The sequence below is a fragment of the Mobula hypostoma genome, chromosome 12, assembly GCF_963921235.1.
Source record: "Mobula hypostoma chromosome 12, sMobHyp1.1, whole genome shotgun sequence".
In the NCBI taxonomy this organism is placed as follows: domain Eukaryota; kingdom Metazoa; phylum Chordata; class Chondrichthyes; order Myliobatiformes; family Myliobatidae; genus Mobula; species Mobula hypostoma.
In genome coordinates, this window is record NC_086108.1 from 21,996,419 (window position 1) to 22,017,518 (window position 21,100).

General features: G+C 40.5%; 1 protein-coding gene across 7 annotated transcripts in view; it reads left to right on the plus strand.

The window, feature by feature from the left end:
- The window catches only part of rasal2 (RAS protein activator like 2), a 418,356-nt gene that overhangs the window by 187,763 nt on the left and 209,493 nt on the right, over positions 1–21,100 (plus strand). The window contains exon 1 of one of the 7 annotated variants that reach the window (XM_063063741.1): positions 7,642–7,909. The exons of the other annotated variants lie outside the window; for them this stretch is intronic. Within the exon in view, the coding sequence (XP_062919811.1) occupies positions 7,885–7,909 (25 nt within the window). The 5' untranslated portion in view covers positions 7,642–7,884. Of the gene's footprint in view, positions 1–7,641; positions 7,910–21,100 lie in introns of those variants that run through there. 7 annotated transcript variants of the gene reach the window in all.

Sequence of the window (21,100 nt, forward strand, 5' to 3'; positions counted from 1 at the left end):
CCAGGACCAGCCTATTGGCTCAGGGTGTCTGACCCTCCAAGGGAGGAGTTGTAAAGTTTGATGGCCACAGGCAGGAATGACTTCCTATGATGCTCTGTGTTGCATCTCGGTGGAATGAGTCTCTGGCTGAATGTACTCCTGTGCCCAACCAGTACATTATGTAGTGGATGGGAGACATTGTCCAAGATGGCATGCAACTTAGACAGCATCCTCTTTTCAGACACCACCGTGAGAGAGTCCAGTTCCATCCCCACAACATCACTGGCCTTACGAATGAGTTTGTTGATTCTGCTGGTGTCTGCTACCCTCAACGTGCTGCCCCAGCACACAACAGCAAACATGATCTCAGTGGCCACCACAGAGTCGTAGAACATCCTCAGCGTCGTCCGACAGATGTTGAAGGACCTCAGTCTCCTCAGGAAATAGGGACGGCTCTGACCCTTCTTGTAGACAGCTTCAGTGTTCTTTGGCCAGTCCAGTTTATTGTCAGTTTGTATCCCCAGGTATTTGTAATCCTCCACATGTCCACACTGACCCCCTGGATGGAAACAGGGGTCACCGGTGCCTTAGCTCTCCTCAGGTCCACCACCAGCAACTTAGTCTTTTTCACATTAAGCTGCAGATGATCCTGCTGACACCATGTGACAAAGTTTCCTACCGTATCCCTGTACTCAGCCTCATCTCCCTTGCTGATGCATCCAACTATGGCAGTCATCGGAAAACTTCTGAAGATGACAAGACTCTGTGCAGTAGTTGAAGTCCGAGGTGTAAATGGTGAAGAGAAAGGGAGACAAGACAGTCCCCTGTGGAGCCCCAGTGCTGCTGATCACTCTGTTGGACACACAGTGTGTTGCAAGCACACGTACTGTGGTCTGCCAGTCAGGTAATCAAGAGTCCATGACACCAGGAAAGCATCCACTTGCATCGCTGTCAGCTTCTCCCCCAGCAGAGCAGGGCGGATGGTGTTGAACGCACTGGAGAAGTCAAAAAACATGACCCTCACAGTGCTCGCTGGTTTGTCCAGCTGGGTGTAGACATGGTTCAGCAGGTAGATGACGGCATCCTCAACTCCTAGTCGGGGCTGGTAGGTGAACTGGAGGGGATCTAAGTGTGGCCTAACCATAGGCTGGAGCAGCTCTAGAACAAGTTAATTTCCAGAACAAGAAAATGTTAATTTAATGATGCAGACCATAAGGTTATAGGTTTTCTTATCTCTTCTACTGACCTCCCAAGAATTCTCTGGCTCTTTAGCTCTCTTGTGGTACATATCCCATGGTTTAATCACTTCACCAATGATATTTGTACCTTTAGCTACCAAAATAATTGCTGTTCTAGTGGCATATAGATAGACCACTGAGCCAATTCCTAGTTGTCATCCTCATTTCTTTGCTCCTTACTCAGCCGTACAAATATTTTATCTTAAGTGCCTATGTAATTGTATTTTGAAAAACAACAGATTTCAGTTAATTGAAACACATTGGGACCATTTTGGCCCAACTAACCAGCTGTCACAATTAGCTGAAGTTTCATGGAAATGGTTAAAAAGGTATAAAAAAGACAAATTACTGTTGAACTGAGCAATAAATTATATATTTAAATGAAATACAGAACAAATTGGAACACAAAACCAATGCTACTGCAGTACCATAAAACTGTGTATTAGTTCCTAATATTTACTGACAGAGGAATTCATTAAGTATACATTGCTGTGTGTGGAGTGTCCAGGGAAGGGTAGCACCTCTGGTGAAGGGGCTTGTCATGTCCATTCTGGGGTAGCTCCCTTGCCTTTGGTCCCCATCGGACTCTGGGCTCTCACTTATGCTCCAAGTAGCAGTTTGCATGTGATAGAGGCTACACCCCTGTCCACCGCTTTGACAGGCGGGTTAAACCAGTTGAAGGTGGCTGGTGGGCCTCATACCTCAGTGAAATAGGGAAATACCCTTTCCTAGCATTTGAAGTCAGTTTGACGGACTGGGCCGGTGAGATCCAATGGCCAAGATGGCGGTTCTGTAGCACTTCATGGAGAGCAAAGAGCATGATAAGGCACAGAAGAAATCATGGTTATCCGCTGAAAACAAGGAAGACCCCAGGTTTAGATGACTACTCAAACCACTGGACCCAGACTTCCAAGGTCAAGAGAGTGGAACTGTCCCAGTGCAATGGCTTTTCCACTTTTAAAACTCTCCCACACAGGTTTCACCGTTACCATTCAGTGTGATGGACAGCCAACACACTGCCGTATTGTTTGATTGACTGAAAGTGAACAAATTTTGAACAGTCACCTAATGCAGATAATGGTCTGCCTACATACAATGCTGTTGATGATTGCATCTTCCAAATCATAATTTCCATTGGAATATTCAAGATGATTGTCAATACCTTAAAAATTTTTATAATTCCTAACTTGTTGAAGTAGTGAAATCGATTCATTTTCATTCCTGGCCACTTCTGGCATCTCCAAGCCTGAATGCTTGAAACCACAGTGAGCAAAACAATTCCAAATTGTATTGCGGCTTATTTTGCACCAATTGTCAGTGAGGAAAATCACTGCTTTTTGAACACAAACACGTGCATCTGGTGTGATTTAAAATAACTTCACTCTAAGCACTGCGTGGTGTCCAACAGCCACACGTGTCTGTGACTGATTCTAGTGAGAAGCTGTTCAGCAACAGTGTCCTGTCCCAGTTAAGTGGCATAGTGTCCCAAATAAATGGATGAAATTGTGGCTATTTTCTTGATTAGTTTTTGTACTTTAAGAATTTTTCCACATAAATACCTGATTTTATACTCAATATCACCTTAATTATGAATTCTTTGTGCTGTGTGAAGCACTCCCTCAAAATAACCTGCAATTTTCAAGAATTTTCAGTGATCTATGTACATATACAGCAAGACCCTATGCGCACTTTATTTGGAACTGTGTTCCTTAGTCTTCATCGTCTCTCCGTTCTTTCTGCTGAATTGTAGCATTTCACACTTTTCTGTTCTGCATGTTTTCAATCACTAGTCTGCCCAGTCTAACCATTCTGTCAACGTCACCTTGAATTTTTTTTGTTCTCCTTCTCACTGTATGCTACATTTCCAAACTCTGTTATCTGTAAATCTGGTCATTTTACCTTACATTGCCTGTGATGGGTATTCACTATCCAGGGTCAGAGGCTTTTTGTTGATCTCTGCTTTTTAGCAGAAGTAACTGTTTAAGTATCAAGATGTTTGTTGTTTTTTTAAAACTTTTATTATTTAGCAATTCTCTGAAGAAGCAATGCTGTCCAGGCTCAAGACTCTATTTGTGACTGACTGAGATTGCAACCTAATCAGAAGAAACAACATTGTCTGTTAACCTAAACTCCTGCTGTCTGACCTGATCAATGCAGTTGTGAACACATTAACATGCAGATGAGATCATCACAAAATGACTGGGAAAAGATGTAAATACTAGAAGGCAGTTAAGATGCGAGGTGACAGAGGGATCTGGGAATACAGATCCATAATTCATTGAAAGTGGTGTCATGGGTATATAAGGTTGTAAAGAAAGCTTCTATTACATTGGCCTTCGTAAATCAATGTATTGCCTACAGGAGTTGGGATATTATGTTGAAATTCTATAAGACGTTGGTGAAGCCTAATTTGAAATATTGAGTGCAGTTTCGGTGACCTACCTACAGGAAAGATGTAAATAAGGTTGAAAGAGTGCAGATAAAATTTACAAGGATGTCGCTGGGACTTGAGAACCTGAGTTATAGGGGAACGCTGAATAGATTATTCTTTAGAATGTAGAAGATTGAGGGGAGATTTGATTGAGGTATACAAAGTTATGAAGGGTATAAGTAGGGTTAACGCAAGTAGGCACTGAGGTTGGGTGAGACTGGAACTAGAGGTCATGAGCTGATGGTGAAAGATGAAATATTTAAAGGGAACATGCGGGGTGGGGGAACTTTATCACTCAGAGAGTGCTGAGAGTGTGGAATGATTTGCTAGTGCAAGTGGTGGATGCATCGTCAATTTCAACATTTAAGAGAAATATGTATAGGTACATGGATGGGAGGGATACAGAAGGCTGTGGTGCAGGTGCAGGTTGATGGAACGGGCAGATTAATAGTTTGGCATGGACCAGGTGGGCCAAAGGGCTTGTTTCTGTGTTGTAGTGTTCTATGACTACGTGAGGTTACTGATAGACATCTATAACAATAAGAATTAAAGTCTTGGCTTAATTTTTACAACTGTAGATATTGATGCACTTAATAACAAGCCATGTCTAAGTCACTGACTTATATCGAATGGAAGCAGTAAGTCCCATTGCTGACCCCTTGGGAACAAAACATTCTGGTGTCCTCCATTCTGGGAAAATAACCGTTTCCAGCTTCCCTGATTTCCAACTTTAATATGAAATTCTATCTTTGCTGCTGATGATCCTTTAATGGTACAGTCGGCAAAACTGATGACTAATCTTCTGTGTTGCACTATCAGGATCTGAACCTCTTGTAATTCCTCTTAAATCCTCTCCTCCACACTTTCCAATTCACTCCTTAAATGATACTTTTATGACTCATCCTTGGGCTTTTGGTTTCCTATTAACTTATGTGGTTCAAATTGCTTTAGGACATTGTCGTTCCTGAATAAATTGAACTTGTTCTGAAGTATTGGCTCTGAATTTGAGGTCAGCAATGAATCTCAAATGAAAAATCATTTGTCATAAGGTTCTAACTTTCTTTAAGCAGGCTGGTGGCGTAGTGGCATCAGCGTTGGACTTCGGAGTGAAGGTTCCCGAGTTCGAATCCAGCCGGCTCCCTTGCACGCTTTCCATCCATGCTGGGTTGAGCATCGAGCTAGCAACTCAACCTCATAAAAATAAGAAAACCTGCTAAAAAAAACGCCGTCATGACGGCGTCCCGATGACTCCACTTGGAGTTAAGGGCTTTCTTCTTCTTCTTTTCTTCGTCTTTGTCTTCTTCTTCTTCCAGCTATCTTTGTAACTAAAAACTCCCCTTGACTGAAGCCTGTTTCTTTCAGGCATGAATTCAGGAAATTCATTGAAAGTTGTGATGATGCTATCAACTTGGCTAATATTAAATAGATCTAATTTGGAAACCATGCAACAAACGTTATTAAAATTGCTTTTTAAGTGTCTGCTGGGAATGAAAATGACCGAGGGACTGCACAACAGCACCTTTCTCCATTTAACTGATGAACCCATTGAACCCATGAACACTATCTCACTACTTTTTAAAAATTTCTGTTTTTGCACTATTTATCTTAATTCAGCTAGTTAATATACACATATATACTTACTGCCATTCAGTTTTTTTCTGTATTTATCATGTATTGCATTGTACTGCTGCTGCTAAGTTAATACATTTCATGACATATGCCGGTGATATTAAACCTGATTCTGATTCAGATTATTTTGATATTTTACAACTAATTTTGAAGTTACAGCAGATTTCTTCTGAAGTGCTCATTTTGTCTCCCTTGCTGCCTGTTGTTAGTGCACTAATTTAAATCTAAATCAAATGACTTTAGAAGCATGCAAATGCACGGTATATCAGGGTTCAAATTAAGTTCACAAATGGGAAGGGCTGAGAAGCCTTTGGGCATTCTGCAAATCAAAATGAAACTTGTAAGTATGCAGCTGTCATTGGGTGAAGTGGCAAAGAATCATTGTTGTCTATGTAACGTGCTAATGCTGTTAAGTCTGTGTAATGCTGTACAGTCCGGGGGATATACCCCAGCAGAGTAGAGTACACAAATGAAAGAAAAAGGGTTGGTGGCCTTTATTTATGGACAGGAGCCATAATTCAAACAGAAACAAACAGAAGCTTGTCTAACACTGGAGAAATTGATACCGAGTTTGAAGGCTCCACTGTGCCCAGATGAACGGTAGTGTTGTTCCTTGAAACCATGTTGAATGTCATTTCGACAGTGAAAGAGGCCACATTCAGAGATGTTGGAGTGGAAATGTGATGGGCAATTGAAGTGGCAGATATCTGGAAGTTCAGGGTTATGCTTGCAGACTGAGCAGTGATTTTCTGTAAAGTGATCACCTAACTTTCTGTATATTTGTTTTTTCCCAACGTGGAGGAGACCATATTGTTGACATTGAATATAATATATGAGATTCGAAATAATTCAAGTGAATTGCTGCATTATGTGGAACGAATGATTGAGTCCCAAGATACTGGGAAGGGAAGAGTTCAAAGGACAGCCATTATATCTCCTGCATGGGAGAGTACCTTTGCATTTGAAGTTGTTTGAGACATTAGTGAGGCTTAATTTAGAGTATTGTGTGTGTGCGCAGTTCTGGTCACCTACCTACAGGAAATCTCAATTAAATTGAAACAGTGTGGAGAAAATTGCACAAGGATGTTGCCAGAACTTGAGGACATAAGTTATAGGGAGAGGTTGAATAGATTAAGACCTATTTCTCGTGCAGATTTACCTAGTGCAGTAGAATGAGGGGTAGAGATAAGGTGAATGGAAACAGGTTTTTCCCTCTGAGGTTGGGTGAGGCAACAAGTCATGGGTTAAGGATGAAAGGTGAAATGTTTAAGGGGAACATGAGGAGGGACTACGTCATTCTGAGGGTGGTGAGAATATGGAACGAGCGGAAGTGATGAATGCAGGTAAGAATTCAACATTTAAAATATTTGGATAGGTTCATGAATGGGAGGGCTAAGGTCTAAGTGCAGGTTGATAAGATTAGCCAGATTAATAGTTTGGCACAGACTAGATGGGCCAAAGGGCCTGTTTCTGTGCTGTAGTGTTCTATGACTCTATGACAAGTCATTGTTGGTGGGGATGGAACAGGTGACTGAAAGGAGTGGTCCCTTGGAAATGCTAAAATGGGAGGGGAATACACTTGAGTACCTAATAAGGAGATAGTCCTGTGCACCAGATTGTAATGTGTGGTTATTTAAATTACTGTTATGTTACTGACGAAGGGTTGCGGCCCAAAACGTTGACTGTTCGTTTCCACGGATGCTGCCCGACCTGCTGAGTTCCTCCAGCGTGTTGTGAGTGTTGCTCTGACCCCAGCATCTGCAGAGTATTTTGTGTTTATTATTCTTCTTTGGCACTGGTAGAATTGTTGCCTTTTTGAAGCAAGTGAGAACTTCTGCCTGTAGCAGTGAGGGGTTGAAAATGTCCTTGAATACTCCTGCTAGCTGGTTGGCACAGGTTTTCAGAGCCTTACCAGGTACTCCATCAGGACCTTCCGCCTTGCAAGGGTTCACTCTCTTTAAAGACAACCTAACATCGGCCTCTGAGATGGAGATCACAGGGTCATCAGGTACAGCAGGGATCTTCACAGCTGAAGTTGTGTTCTCCCTTTCAAAGTGGGCATAGAAGGCGTTGGGTTCATCTGGTCATGAAGTATTGCTGCCATTCATGCTATTGGGTTTTGCTTTGTAGGAAGTAATGTCTTGCAGACCCTGCCAGAAATGCCATGGATCCAATGTTGCCTCCAACCTCATTTGAAATTGTGTCTTCACCCTTGAAATTGTCCTCCGCAAATCATACCTGGTTTTCTGGTACATGCGTGAGCTATTCTGAGCTATTTCGTTTATTTTCTGAAAGCCTTTCAAAGTTCACTGTCATTTCTATACAAATTCTCAGGGAGTGGAGGGAGAGGGTGGAGTCAAACTATTTGTCCCTGATGTTACCAGTATTGTGCTCAGTAAGAACAAGATTATTTTTGAGCTGAGTGTTGGAGACTGACTTTGGTTTGCTACTTTAGAGATATTGTCTGTGAAATCAAAAAAGGAAGAAATGATTCTGAAACAGGCTTTCCTGCATGCTTTTGTGCATTCCTTTGGGCTGATTGAAAACGAGTAGTTCTTTCTTATTTTGTTCAGTGCTGAAGAAGCTTGAAAAAGGAGAACTCTGACCATGCAGTCCACAGATGAGTATCACAGTGAGTAAATTTTGAGACTTAGATACATTAATCAGGTGATATTTTGATGACCTGCCTAGTACTTTATCCACAGCTGCAGCTGACAGTATTACTGTTTTGAGTAAAGCAGGCAAAGCTTAGTTTTTATTTCCCCATAAACTATGTTGTCACTATTTTTGTTCAGTGCATTTCAGAATCACTTTGACTTAAGGCTCTTCTTGTAAAAGATCATCAATAATCAATGAAGCTATACTGAATGTGCATGTTATTCTAGTCTGTATGTTGGGAATTCACAATTTAAATAGCAGTAGTTTTATAGAATGAAGTATCTGATGCACGGCTTTGGCAATTTACAGGAGATGGGATGTATTGATATGTGAAAGATGAGAGAGTTGAGGGTCATTAGAAAGGCCAGGAAAAAGTGGCACTGTCTTCCTTTTCTAACAAAAGGAACTTTAATGTGATTGAGACATCACTCAGCTTGGAGCTGAATTATAGGCTGAGCTAAAAATAGTGAACCTTTCAACATGGATCATATCACTGAACTGCGACTACTGGTGATTTTAACTCCCAAGGACAAAGAAGGAATTAGCTCCTTATTGCTGTGTAAATAGATGGAACTGTTGTTCTAATCAGTTCAATTAATTGTAAGCAAAACTTGTTTAAAGTTTTCAAACTTTGGTAAAAAACTTATTCACTTTTTTTTCTCCAACATGCTGATGTTGTTAGTAGTCTATATCAGCCGCTTCTCTCTCCTACCCTCCCTTCTACCCTCCCTTCTACCCTCCCTTCCACCCTCCCTTCCGTATATGTGTGTGTGTGTGTGTGTGTGTGTGTGTGTGTGTACACATACATACATATATATATATATACTTACATATGTGTGTGTGTATGTATGTGTGTGTATATATAAATTAAGATAGGTAGTGCAAAAACAGAAATTTTAGAAAAAGCAGTGAGGTAGTGTTAATGAGTTCAATGTCCATTTAGAAATCGGTTGTGGAGGGGAGTCTTCTGTACCTCCTTCCTGATGGTAACAATGAGAAGAGGGTATGTCCTGGGTGGTTGGGGTGCTTGATGATGGAAGCTGCTTTTCTGAGACACCACTCCTTGAAGATGTCTTGGATACAATGGAGGCTAGTACCCATGATGGAGCTGACTAATTTTATAACTCTCTGCAGCTGACTTCAATCCTGTGCCGCAGCCACCATCTCCCCTGAATCCAGAGAGCGATGCAGCCAGTCTGAATGCTCTCCATCTGTAGGAGTTTTCGAATGTTTTGGGTGACAAACCAAATCTCCTCAAACTCCTGATGAAATATAGCCACTATTTTTTTCTTTATAGCTGCATCGATATATTGGGACCAAGTTAGATCCCCAGAGATATTAATACCTAGAAACGTGAAATTGCTCACTCTTTCCACTTCTGATCCCTCTCTGAGGACTGGTGTGTGTTCCCTCGTCTTACCCTTTCTGAAATCTACAATCATTTGTTTGGTTTTACTGACGTTGAGTGCAAAGTTGTTGTTGTGAGACCACTCAACTACCTGCTATATCTCATTCCTGTATGCCCTCTCGTCACCAGTTTCATATACCTCAATTTAATCTCCCTTCTGCTTCATTTATAGCTGGGTTAACAACCTCAGCTGAACTCAATTCATATGCCATTTTAGTGATTTCCTTGTGAATGTCCTTTGATTCTAAATAATGCTCTTAATGTATCCTTCAACTTGTTGTGTTTACAGTGCCTTATTTGTCCTTCTCAAAAATATTTCAGACTGAACTTCATTTATCACATACCTATCTGAATGTATTGATAATTCCAGAAGGCTAATGCCTTCTTTGTGATTGGGCACACTGCCATTTTTTTGTGTATTGGACATGGTTTGGCTATTTAAATACAAATCATTAATGCAGATTTATCATGCAAATCAACAAATCCTATACTGTTCCCTGAAGAATACCTTTGCCTGCAACCTTTCGTTCATTTAAACTCTTACCCACACATATTGTGACCTTTTGCAGTCACTAAGCAAGTTTTACATCCATTGGCTTTGATTTTGCTAAATTGCTTCTTTATGTGTCAGATGTGCGGCCCTCCACATCCCTTCATGTTATCTCTTCAAAAATTTGCATCACCCGTGCAAACTTGAACGAAGGCTTGGCAAGACAAAAATATAATTGAACTTGGGAGGAGTCTGAAGTGTAGATGTTCCAGCCATGGTCAAGGTATGCTCCCCTGACAGAAAAGTGTGGAGAAACTAAAACCAGAGTTCTATTGATCTTAATAAAAAAATACTGAAAAGAAGATCAGTTGCCATGTGTTAACACATGAAAGCTAGGCTGATAACAGTAACTTCAGAGGGTAAGCAAAACAAAAACAAAATGAGTAAGGCAAAGAAAACACGAGGAAACCTGGCAATAAAAATATGCCATAGCCAATGAATAGGAAAATGGAAACATAAGACACTGAAGATGCTGGAATCTGGGGCACAAAACAAATTGCTGGAAGAACTCAACTGGTCATCTATGGAGGCAAATGAATGGTTGCCATTTTGGGTCCAAGACCCTGCATCAGATGCTAAAAACCCACTGAGTTCCTCCAGCAGTGTTTTTTTTAAACAGGAAAAGGACTGTAAGAGGTGGAATTGACCAAGGTCCGAAGAAGACTTACTGATGAAAGCAATGGTCATAGCACAGGTATTAACTGACTATTTTGTATCAGTTTTCAACAAGGAAGAAGAAGCTGCTAAAATATCAACAAAGAAAGATAAAACTGATATTGTTGATAGGATTAAAGTAGGTAAAAAGAGGAAGTACTTCAATCACAAACAAGAGAGAAATCCAAGTAACACACGCAAAATGCTGGAAGAACTCAGCAGGCTCTTACAAGCAGAACAAGTGCTACACCTGCTCCTACACTTCCTCCCTCACTACCATTCAGGGCCACTTGAAGGTGAGGCAACACTTCACCTGTGAGTCTGTTGGGGTCAACGACTGTATCCGGTGCTCCTGGTGTGGTCTCCTGTATATCAGTGAGACCTGACATAGATTGGGAGACTGCTTCGGCAGGCACCTGTTCTCCGTCCACCAGAAAAAGCAGGATCTCCCAGTGGCTACCCATTTTAATTCTACTTCCCATTCCCATTCTGACATGTCAGTGCTTGCCTCTTCTACTGCTGCGATGAAACCACACTCAGGCTGGAGGAGCAACACCTTGTATTTAGTCTGGGTAGCCTCCAAACTGATGGGATGAACATTGATTTCTCAAGCTTCCAATAATGCTTCCCCCCACACTTCGACATACCCCATTCCTGTTTCCCACTCTCACCTTATCTCCTTACCTGTCCATCACCCCCCTCCGGTGCTCCTCCCCCTTCCCTTTCTTCCATGTCCTTCGGTCCTCTCCGCTCAGGTTCCCTTTCTCCAGCCCTTTATCTCTTTCACCAATCGACTTCTCAGCTCTTCACTTCAACCCCTCCCCTTCTCCCAATTTCACCTATCACCTACTAGGTTATGTTTTTTCTTCCCCCACCCCCACCTTCTTACTCTGACTTCTCATCTTTTTTCTCCAGTCCTGATGAAGCGTCTGGCTTGTAATGTCGACTGTTTATTCTTTTCCATAGATGCTGCCTGGTCTGCTGAGTCCCTCCAGCATTTTGTGTGTGTTGAAGAGGAGGTACTTAATGGTTTAACTCTATTGAGATGATAAAACACATGGTCTAGTCGGTCTGTATCCTAGGTTGTTGAAGGAAGTGAGAGGAGTTAGACATGTTCTGTACGTAATCGAATTCAGGGGGTGTGCTTGGGTACTGGAGAATTATTAATGGTACACATTTATTCAAAACCAGATGTTGGGATGAACCTGGTTATAACAGACCAGTCAGTTTAATTTCAGTGACGCTGAGGCTCTGGAAAGTATCATCAGAAACTGAAATTTACTGTCACTTTAGTGGATTGAATATAGGGAGGCTGCACTGATTTGTTAAAGACAAAACACCTAACTCACTGGGTAATACTTCCTGATCAGTTACTGGAGAGAATTAATGGGGAAGTGTGGTTGATATGCCAGTTATAAACATCCAAATGACATTGGATAAGATGGCATATCATAGGTATTCTATCAAAACTGAAGAAAACAGAATATAGCCACTATTGGTGGAAGGGTCAAGAACCTGGGAACATAAAATGAAAGTAATTGACAAGAGCAAAAAATTAGATGAGGAAATTTAATTTTTGCAACATAGGTTGGAATATGGAATGCACTGTCAAGGGTATTACTGGAGGCAGATTCAGATGTAGCATTTGAAAGGGAGTTGGATAAGTATGTAAAATGAAAGATTTTCTCGGGGCCAATAGGGAAAAGGATAGTGAGTGACATCAGCTGCATTGCTCGTGCATACATTCAGTGTTATTGATGGGCCAAATTGTCTCTTCCTGTGCTGCAATCACTTAGTAGTTTTGTAAGTATCAATGATAGACTGTCAGGCTTGGTAATTTGTCAGTGTCTTCTTTTTCTCTCTTTTTAAGAACCTGTACCACCTGACAATCTTATAGTACTTTAGCTCCATGATAATTATCTATAGACAATTAAAAAATGATAGTCAGTGCATCCACCTTTTCCAAACTGTATCAGATACGAGTTATTTGGACCTGATGATTTATTCACACTGTTGAGCACTGGAACAATCATAGGTATCCTCTCTCTTTTTTTATGCTCATTATTTCTCATATCTTCTTGACTTCATTGTTCAGATCGCCTCCTTTGAGTGTAAATTAATAATGGGAGTTTTCAAGGATTATGCTACAGTTGGAAAAGCTCATGCTTTTGGGTATTAAATAGCCATTTTTAATTGGTGAATAACCTCCAGAGAACATGGTGACTTCAGTGAAATGATTAAAACTTGTGAGGGTTCTTGAGGCTTAGCTTAATTACACTGTAGACCAGCATCCTAGAGCGCCATGCTGAACTCTAAATATATCTTCAATGGTCAAGAGCAAATGTGTGGTCTTGACCATTGAAGAGACTTTGGAGATTGTGTGAAGTTGGGAAAAAATATTCAGTAGAAAATGGAACTGATTAACAGAAGGATTATGATTTTTTAAAAAAAGAACAAGACAGTGCCAATTTCTTATACAATTACCTCTTTTTTGAATAGTTAGCTATGAGCACATCAGCAAAAAAGTCATCATGTGCTTTTGTGCAGAGCACTGCTGGAGTTATTAAACTTGCAGAGATGGTTAGCTGTACTAGAGTCTGAATTTAATTGTGTTATACAGGCCATTTTTTAATTTCACAATCTGGGAATGAAAAATATTATCCCTTTCCTGGATGGCCTGATGGTTTAAAGAAAATGACGTAACTGTAAGTGCAGAAGAACAAACAAGCTGGCTGTTGCTAGCCTATGTGAGGAATTCAGAATTCAGAATCAGGTTTATTATCACTGGCATGTGACGTGAAATTTGTTAACTTAGCATCAGCAGCAGTACAATGCAATACATAATATAGAAGAAAAAAACCAAAATAAAATAATAATAAATAAATAAATAACTAAATCAATTACAGTATATGTATATGGAATGGATAAAAAATTATGCAAAATCAGAAATACTATATATTCAAAAAAGTAAGGTAGTTTACAAGGGTTCAATGTCCATTTAGGAATCGGGTGGCAGAGGGGAAGAAGCTGTTCCTGAATCGCTGAGTGTGTGCCTTCAGGCTTCTGTACCTCCTACCCGATGACACCATTGAGAAAAGGGCATGTCCTGGGTGATGAAGGTCCTTAATAATGAATGCTGCCTTTCTGAGACACCGCTCCCTAAAGATGTCCTGGGTACTTTGTAGGCTAGTACCCAAGATGGAGCTGACTAAATTTACAATCCTTTGCAGCTTCTTTCAGTCCTGTGCAGTAACTCCCCCCCATACCACACAGTGATGCAGCCTGTTAGAATGCTCTCCATGATACATCTATAGAAGTTTTTGAGTGTATTTGTTGACATACCAAATCTCTTCAAACTCCTAATGAAGTATAGCCGCTGTCTTGCCTTCCTTATAACTGCATCAATATGTTAGGGCCAGGTTAGATCCTCAAAGATCTTGACACCCAGGAACTTGAAACTGTTCACTCTCTCCACTTCTGATCCCTCTATGAGGATTGGTATGTGTTCACAGCATTCACAGCATTCATTAAAGGAGGTTTGCAACAGGAACATTACAATGCAGGTTAAATGGGACTATATCACAAATGCATATGGATATGTGCCTTGCTATTTAAGACAGAAAAATATACTGTGGCCCACTATTGTAGCTATTATGTGCTATACAAGCACAATTGACTTGTATAAACCTAAACTTTGTGTGGTTGACAAAGAAAATTTTAAAAAGCTTTTTTATTTTTAGTCATTAAAATCTCTTAAATACAGTGGATTGTTTTTCAGCCAGAAGTCACTGTGGTATTTTTAAAGAGTCGGTTGGCATGATTGTTCCTCACACCTGAATGTATGTGCGATGAAAGACACTGCTGGAAAATGTTCGCTTGCTAGTGGATGATGTTTGTCTTGTCAAGTGCCTCATCAAAATCATAGCAGCTAGGCTCTCTGTTCGAAGTTCAAAGTAAATTTATTATCAACTTACATATATGTCACCATATACAACCCTGAGATTCATCTTCTTGCAGGCATTCACAGCAGATACTTGAAACACAATAGAAGCAATGGAAAGACTACACCCAACAGGACAGACAAATAACCAATGTGCAAAAGAGAATAAAATGTGCAAATAAAAAAAGAAAGAAAAGTGTGATGATAATAATAACAAATAAATAAGACAATAAATATTGAGAACATAAAATGTAGAGTCTTTGAAAGTGAGTCCTTAGGTTGTGGGAACAGTTTAGTGATGGGGTGAATGAAGTTGAGTGAGTTAGTCTCTCTTGTTCAAGAGCCTGATGGTTGAGGGATTGTAACCGTTTTTGAACCTGATGGTGTGAGTCCAGAGGTTCCTCTACCTTTTTCCTGACAGCAGCAGTGAGAAGAGAGCATGACCAGGGTGGAGGAGTACTTAATGTTGGATGCTGCTTTTCTGCAACGCACTCCATATAGATGTGCTCAATAGTGGTGAGGGATTTACCCGAGATGCGATCCAGTCTTTGGATCAGGGAAAGATTGCTTGCATTAAAAGGATTATTGATCAAGCCAATCATGCTGTGACACTGATTTATTTTTATGTATCTGCTTCCTGTCCCATGTTCTCCATATCATATTGAAGGAAAGGATTTTAAAGGTGGTTTCATATGGGCATATTGGCACTGCCACTGTCTGTTCAGATACCCGTGCATTCTTGGGAGTATAGTATTGGGTAAGGAAGAAATCCTAGAAAGGTGGCAGAAAACTAAATGGATACTTTGCATTGTTTCTCCTCTTCCCCATTTGATTATCAAGCCTGATTCTCTTGATGCATGTAACTCAACCACATATCTGCCTCTCTACTCAAGCATGGAAGCTGAGAGTTATTTTAAAGAAAGATTAGTTTTGAAGTAAAAAAAAACTGTTGACAGTTCCAAAGAAAGTGGCTTTGGAGTAAGTCCCATTTATATTTATTGATTCAGGATTTTAAAATATATTTAATCATTGTGATCCTGCAATTCCCTTCAAGTCACAGTCCAATTAATCTTCACCAATTCTTTCCATTAAACTTTGATTATTTTCTTCAGCTTTACTTCTGTACTTCATATTTGAAAGCTATTGTTGAATTTGCTCTACCATCCATCCAGATGCGGCTTTCCAGATCAAAGCTCGTTGTGTTTCAGAAAGACTTCACTCCTTTTCCCAGTAACATTCAAAGTGTTCACTTGCCTACCACTCCCCACCTCATTGCCCCAGTCATACAGTGCAAGTGTTTTCGATTACTAATGTTTTAAAATCTATTGTTATTTTTTATTTATATTAATAATCAATTAAGGAGCAATATACCAGATTTTCTAGCTTCTATCATTATGTATTTGCACATGGGCACTTTTGCAGATTGGACTGCATATGGATACCTTAACTGATGGCCAGATAAAATCTGTAATTTAACCAGATGAGCTGAGATCTGATAATCCATTAAAATTGTTTGCGGTTATGTAGCAGCTGTGTGAAACTTCCTTTTTCATAGAACTCATACTTTGGCAGTTACACCGAGATAAAGCAGTATATTTGTGTTCCAATTTTTTTGGTCCTATTTATCTTTATTTTTGTATTACTTTCTTATTATTCTTGAATGCTCTTGCAGTTATGGTAATAGGTTATGCCATTTTTATTCCAGTATTTTGACACCCCCCTATTTCAAATCACTTTATTTGAAAGACCTATTTTTCCTTGGGCAGTCAAACTAAAAACTCAACTTTCTCTATGGAGTTGTGATGTTACTTTTTTAAAAAAAATGACAGTAGTTTCCCATTTACCCTTCCCTATCAAGACATTATATAATTTATCATGTTACAGGACAGGAATAGGTGTTTTACCCTTCATGCCTGTGCCAATCATGATGCCATATTAAATTAGTCTCATCTGCCCAGAATGATCCTATATCCCTCCATCTTCTGCCTGTTCCTGCACCTGTCCACCTGACTCTTTAACATTGCAGTTGTATCTGCTTTTTTCTGCTCCTCCTTCAGTGCATAGCATGCAACTACTTCTCTCTGTGTAGAAAGAGCTCTAATATTTCAAATATGTCCCCTATCTCTGCTTCTCATAATTTTCCACACTGCACCTCAGCCTCCAAAGCTCCAGAGAAAACAACCTCTTGGAAATGTTGCTGCATGTAATTATTCAAAGATGTGTATGTGCCTTGATAATGCTTTCCAGCTCAGTGGTGGCAAGACATTACGCAGGTCAGCGTAATTGCATGCCCAAAATAAAAATGAGGAAATCTGCAGAATGTGGGAAATCTGAAAAAATGACCAAAAGAAATGCTGGAAGCCCTCAGCAAGTCATTCTAAAGGATTGTTGACCTGAAGCTTTAACTCAGTTTCTCTTTCTGCAGCAGCTACTTGATTTTGTGCAATCACATACTCTTTATGCTTGGGTTAATCTTCTAGGTCTGAACTGATTTTGGACAATGGTGAAGTTTTGTTCAACCAATACTCTGGCAGAGGTTCCCAACCTAGGATCCACAGAGCCCTTGGTTAATGGTAGAGGTCCACGGCAGTTAAAAAGGTTGGGAGCCCCTGCTTTAGAACATGACTTTTGACTGTTTCCAGGACATGCTGTGTGTAATTGTTTTCAGGGAGAATTGTTAAAAAGATTACTTACAGTAGAGTGAAAGCTTTTGGGATAAATAAATGTGAAGGGTTTCACCTGATATTTTGATTACCTGAATAATAGAACCCATATAATTCCTCTGCTTTTAAGGGATTAATCCTCATAATTTGAACCTCTTGATTTGTTATAAGTCATGAATGGAGGATGTTTGAACTGGAAGCACCTTTGTTTTGAGCTGTATTAAATCAGCATAGTCTGGGCCAGACAGCAGATGATTCAGTTAGGCTGAAAAAGAAACCCAATTTCTTCAACCTACCTAATTTTAACACTTCACTCCAGGTTTTATTAACATGAGTTGGAGTAAATATGCCATCTTCCTTGTATGGTTTAGGTGGCTGACGTTCAGTCACTTTGCATGGAATGCAGCCCTACGTGGCCAGATTTTGGTTAGTTATGCCAGGGCAGGACTTGCACAGGGACCTGGACAGTACTGTAGAACAGAGAGACCTAAACATGCAGGTACATTGTTCCCTGGAAGTGTTGACATAGATAGACAGGTTTTTGAAGGTGGTGTATGACATGTTTGCCTTCATCATAAAGGGCATTGAGTGTAGGTGTTGGGATGTCATGTTACAATTCTATGAGTCATTGGTAAGACCACACTTGAAGTACTGTGTTCAGTTCTGCTTGCCAAGCTCAGGGAAGGAGGTCATTAAATTGGAAAGGTTGCAGACAAGCTTCACAATTAATGTTACTGGGACTGGAAGTCTTAAGTTTTTAAGAAGAGACTCACCAGGTTGTGTCACCTTTCTCTGGAGGAATCTGAGGAGTGACCTTGTAGAGATATATAAAAATTGTGAGGGGAGCAGATAAGGTGGTTGATCACAGCCTGTTTACCAGGACGAGGGAGTCTAAAATTGCAGGGCAGAGATTTAAGGTGAGAGGGGAAAATTTAGAAGAGACCTGAGGAGCAACTTTTTTCACACAATGATTGTGGGTATATTGCTAGGGAAAGCTGTAAGGGCAGGTATAATTAAAAGGTTTAAAAGGCATTTGGATGGGTAATGGATAGAAGGATGGGTAATAGATCCAAGCTGGATATGGGCCAAGTGGAGGCAAATGGAACTTTCTCAGATAAGCATCTTGGTCAGCATAGATGTGTTGGGTTGAAGGGGTTGTTTCTGTGCTGTATAACTCAATAACTCATAGCTGCTAGTGAGGGAGTGGGAGCTGAGCAGAGAAGGAGCCATTTAAAAGCAGGAAGTATCATTGGGAGTGAGTTTTATTTGAGCCAATAAAAAGAAGTAAGTTAAAAGCAGGGCGGCCAGGGTTAGAGTGGTCAGGCTTTGGTGTAAACCGGGGGAGGCCCTAAGTAAGTAGTGAATTTTTTTTTCTTTCTTTGCCCATTAGTACATAGTTAGTGGGGGGGGGGGGTGAGAATTAGACCAGGTTTAATGATATGTTTTTCGTGTGAGATGTGGGAACTCTGGGAAACTTTCAGTCCCTCTGATAACTATATCTGCATGGAGTGTATCAAGCTATACTCCTCAGAGACTGTGTTCAGAAAATAGAGCTGCAGCTCAATGATCTTTGTCTCATATGGGAGAGTGAAGGTGTGATAGATAGGAGCTATGAGGAGGTATCTGGATGATTGTTAGGAGAGGGAAAGGGAATAGGCAGCCTGTGCAGAGTAGCCAGTGGCCATTCCCCTCAATAATAAGTATACTGTTCTGGATAAGGCTGGGTTGGGTTGACCAACAGGGGGAAGCCACAGCGACTGGTTCTCTGCAACTGAGTCTGACTCTGTTGCTCAATAAGGAAGGGGAGGGGGAAGAGGAATAGAGTCAGGAGCAGGCAGGAGATTCTATGGATATGGAAAAAGACACGTAGATGGTATGTTGCCTCCCAGGTGCAAAGGTCAGGGATGTTTTGGATCCACAGCATTCTAAAGGGGGAAGGTGAACAGCCAGAAGTTGTTGTACATATTGGTACCAACAACATAGGTCGGAAAAGGGATGAGGCCCTGAAGAGAGAATGTAGAGAGTTGGGTAGAAAACTGAAAAGCAGGACCTCAAGGGCGGTAATCTCTGGATTGCTGCCTGTGCCATGCACTAATGAGCGTAAAAATAGAATGACTTGGCATATGAATGTGTCGCTGGGGATTGGTGCATGAGTCAGAATTTCAGATCTCTGGATCATTGGGATCTCTTCTGGGGAAGATATGATCTGTACAAAAAGGATAGGTTACACCTAAACCGGGGGTGGGGTGGGGTACACGGTGGAACTAATACCTCTGTGGGCAGGTTTGCTAGAGCTATAGGGGAGGATTTAAACTTATTTGGCAGGTGAATGGGATCTTAAGTGAAAGGGTATAAGAATAGGGCGGTTAGTATGCAAGTAGATGCAGCATGTAGTGAGACTGAGGAAGGACAGGTAGATGATAGGGCTAAATTGCAGTCAGTGGGATGGGTTGAAATGTAAAATGGGGGAAAAATCAAGAAAGATGATTAATATAGAACTGAAAGTGTAATATTTGAATGCACATAGTATACATAATAAGGTAGATGATCTTGTAGGGTAGAGAGATTGGCAGCTGTGATGTTGTAGACATCACTGAGTTGTGGCTGAAAGATCATAGTTGGGAGCTTAGCATCCAAGGATACACATTGTATTGAATGGTCAGGCAAGTAGGCGGAGGGGGTGGATGGCTCTGTTGGTAAAAAATGAAATCAAACCATTAGACGTGACATAGGATTGGAAGATGTAGAATCCTTGTGGGTAAAGTTAAGAACTTGTAAGTGTAAAAAGACTGTGATGGGAATTATTTAAAGGCTTCTGAACAGTACCTAGGATATGGAGTACATATTACAATGGGAGATAGCTGAGGCATGTAAAAAGGGCAATGTTACGATAGTCATTTGGAGATTTCAATATACAGTTAGATGCGGAAAATCAGGTTGACGTTGGATCCCAAGGGAAGGAATTTGTTGATGGCTTTTTAGAACAGCAAGTGGTTGACCCCACCAGGGGAAAGCAATACTGGATTGGATGTTGTGCAAAGAAACAGATTTAATTAAGGAGATTAAGGTAAATGCACCCTTCGGAAGCAGTGATCATAATATGATATAATTCACCCTGCAGTTTGAGAGGGAGAAGCTAAAGTCAGATGTATCAGTATTACAATGGAATTAAGGGAATTACAGAAGCACAAGAGGGAGCTGGCTAAAGTTAATTGGAAGGGACGATGGTAGAACAGCATTGGCTCAATTCTCTGGGAGCAATTCAGAAGGTGCAGGATAGACATATCCCAAAGAATTATTCTAAGGGCAGGATGACACAACTGGGCTGACAAAGGAAGTCAAAGACAGCATAAAAGCAAAAGTGAGGGGATATAATATAGCAAAAACTGGTGTGGTTAGAGGATTAGAAGCTTTTTTAAAAAAACAAAAGAAGACAACTGAAAAAGCCATAAGGACAGAAAAGATTAAATATTGAGGTAAGTTAGCCAATAATATAAAAAGGATGCAAAACATTTTTTTCTGATATATAAAGAGTAAAAGAGGGGCAAGAGTGGATATTAGACCACTGGAAACGGACACTGGAGAGAGCAATTGGGGGGACAAAGTCATGCCGCATTGAACTTAATAAATATTTTGTGTCAGTCTTCACTGTGAAAGTCTCTCACAGTATGCCAGAAAATTGAGTGGGGGCAGAAGTAAATATAGTTGCTATTACAAAGGAGAAGGTGTTTGCAAAGCTGAAAGGTCTGAAGGTAGATAAGCCATGTGGACCCGATGGACTACACCTCAGAGTTCTGAATGAGATAGATGAGGAGATTGTAGAGGCATTAGATAGATAGATAGATAGATAGATAGATAGATAGATAGATAGATAGATACTTCATTGATCCCAAAGGAAATTACAGGGTATTAGTTGCATTACAAGTACACATGTATACATGTATCAGAAG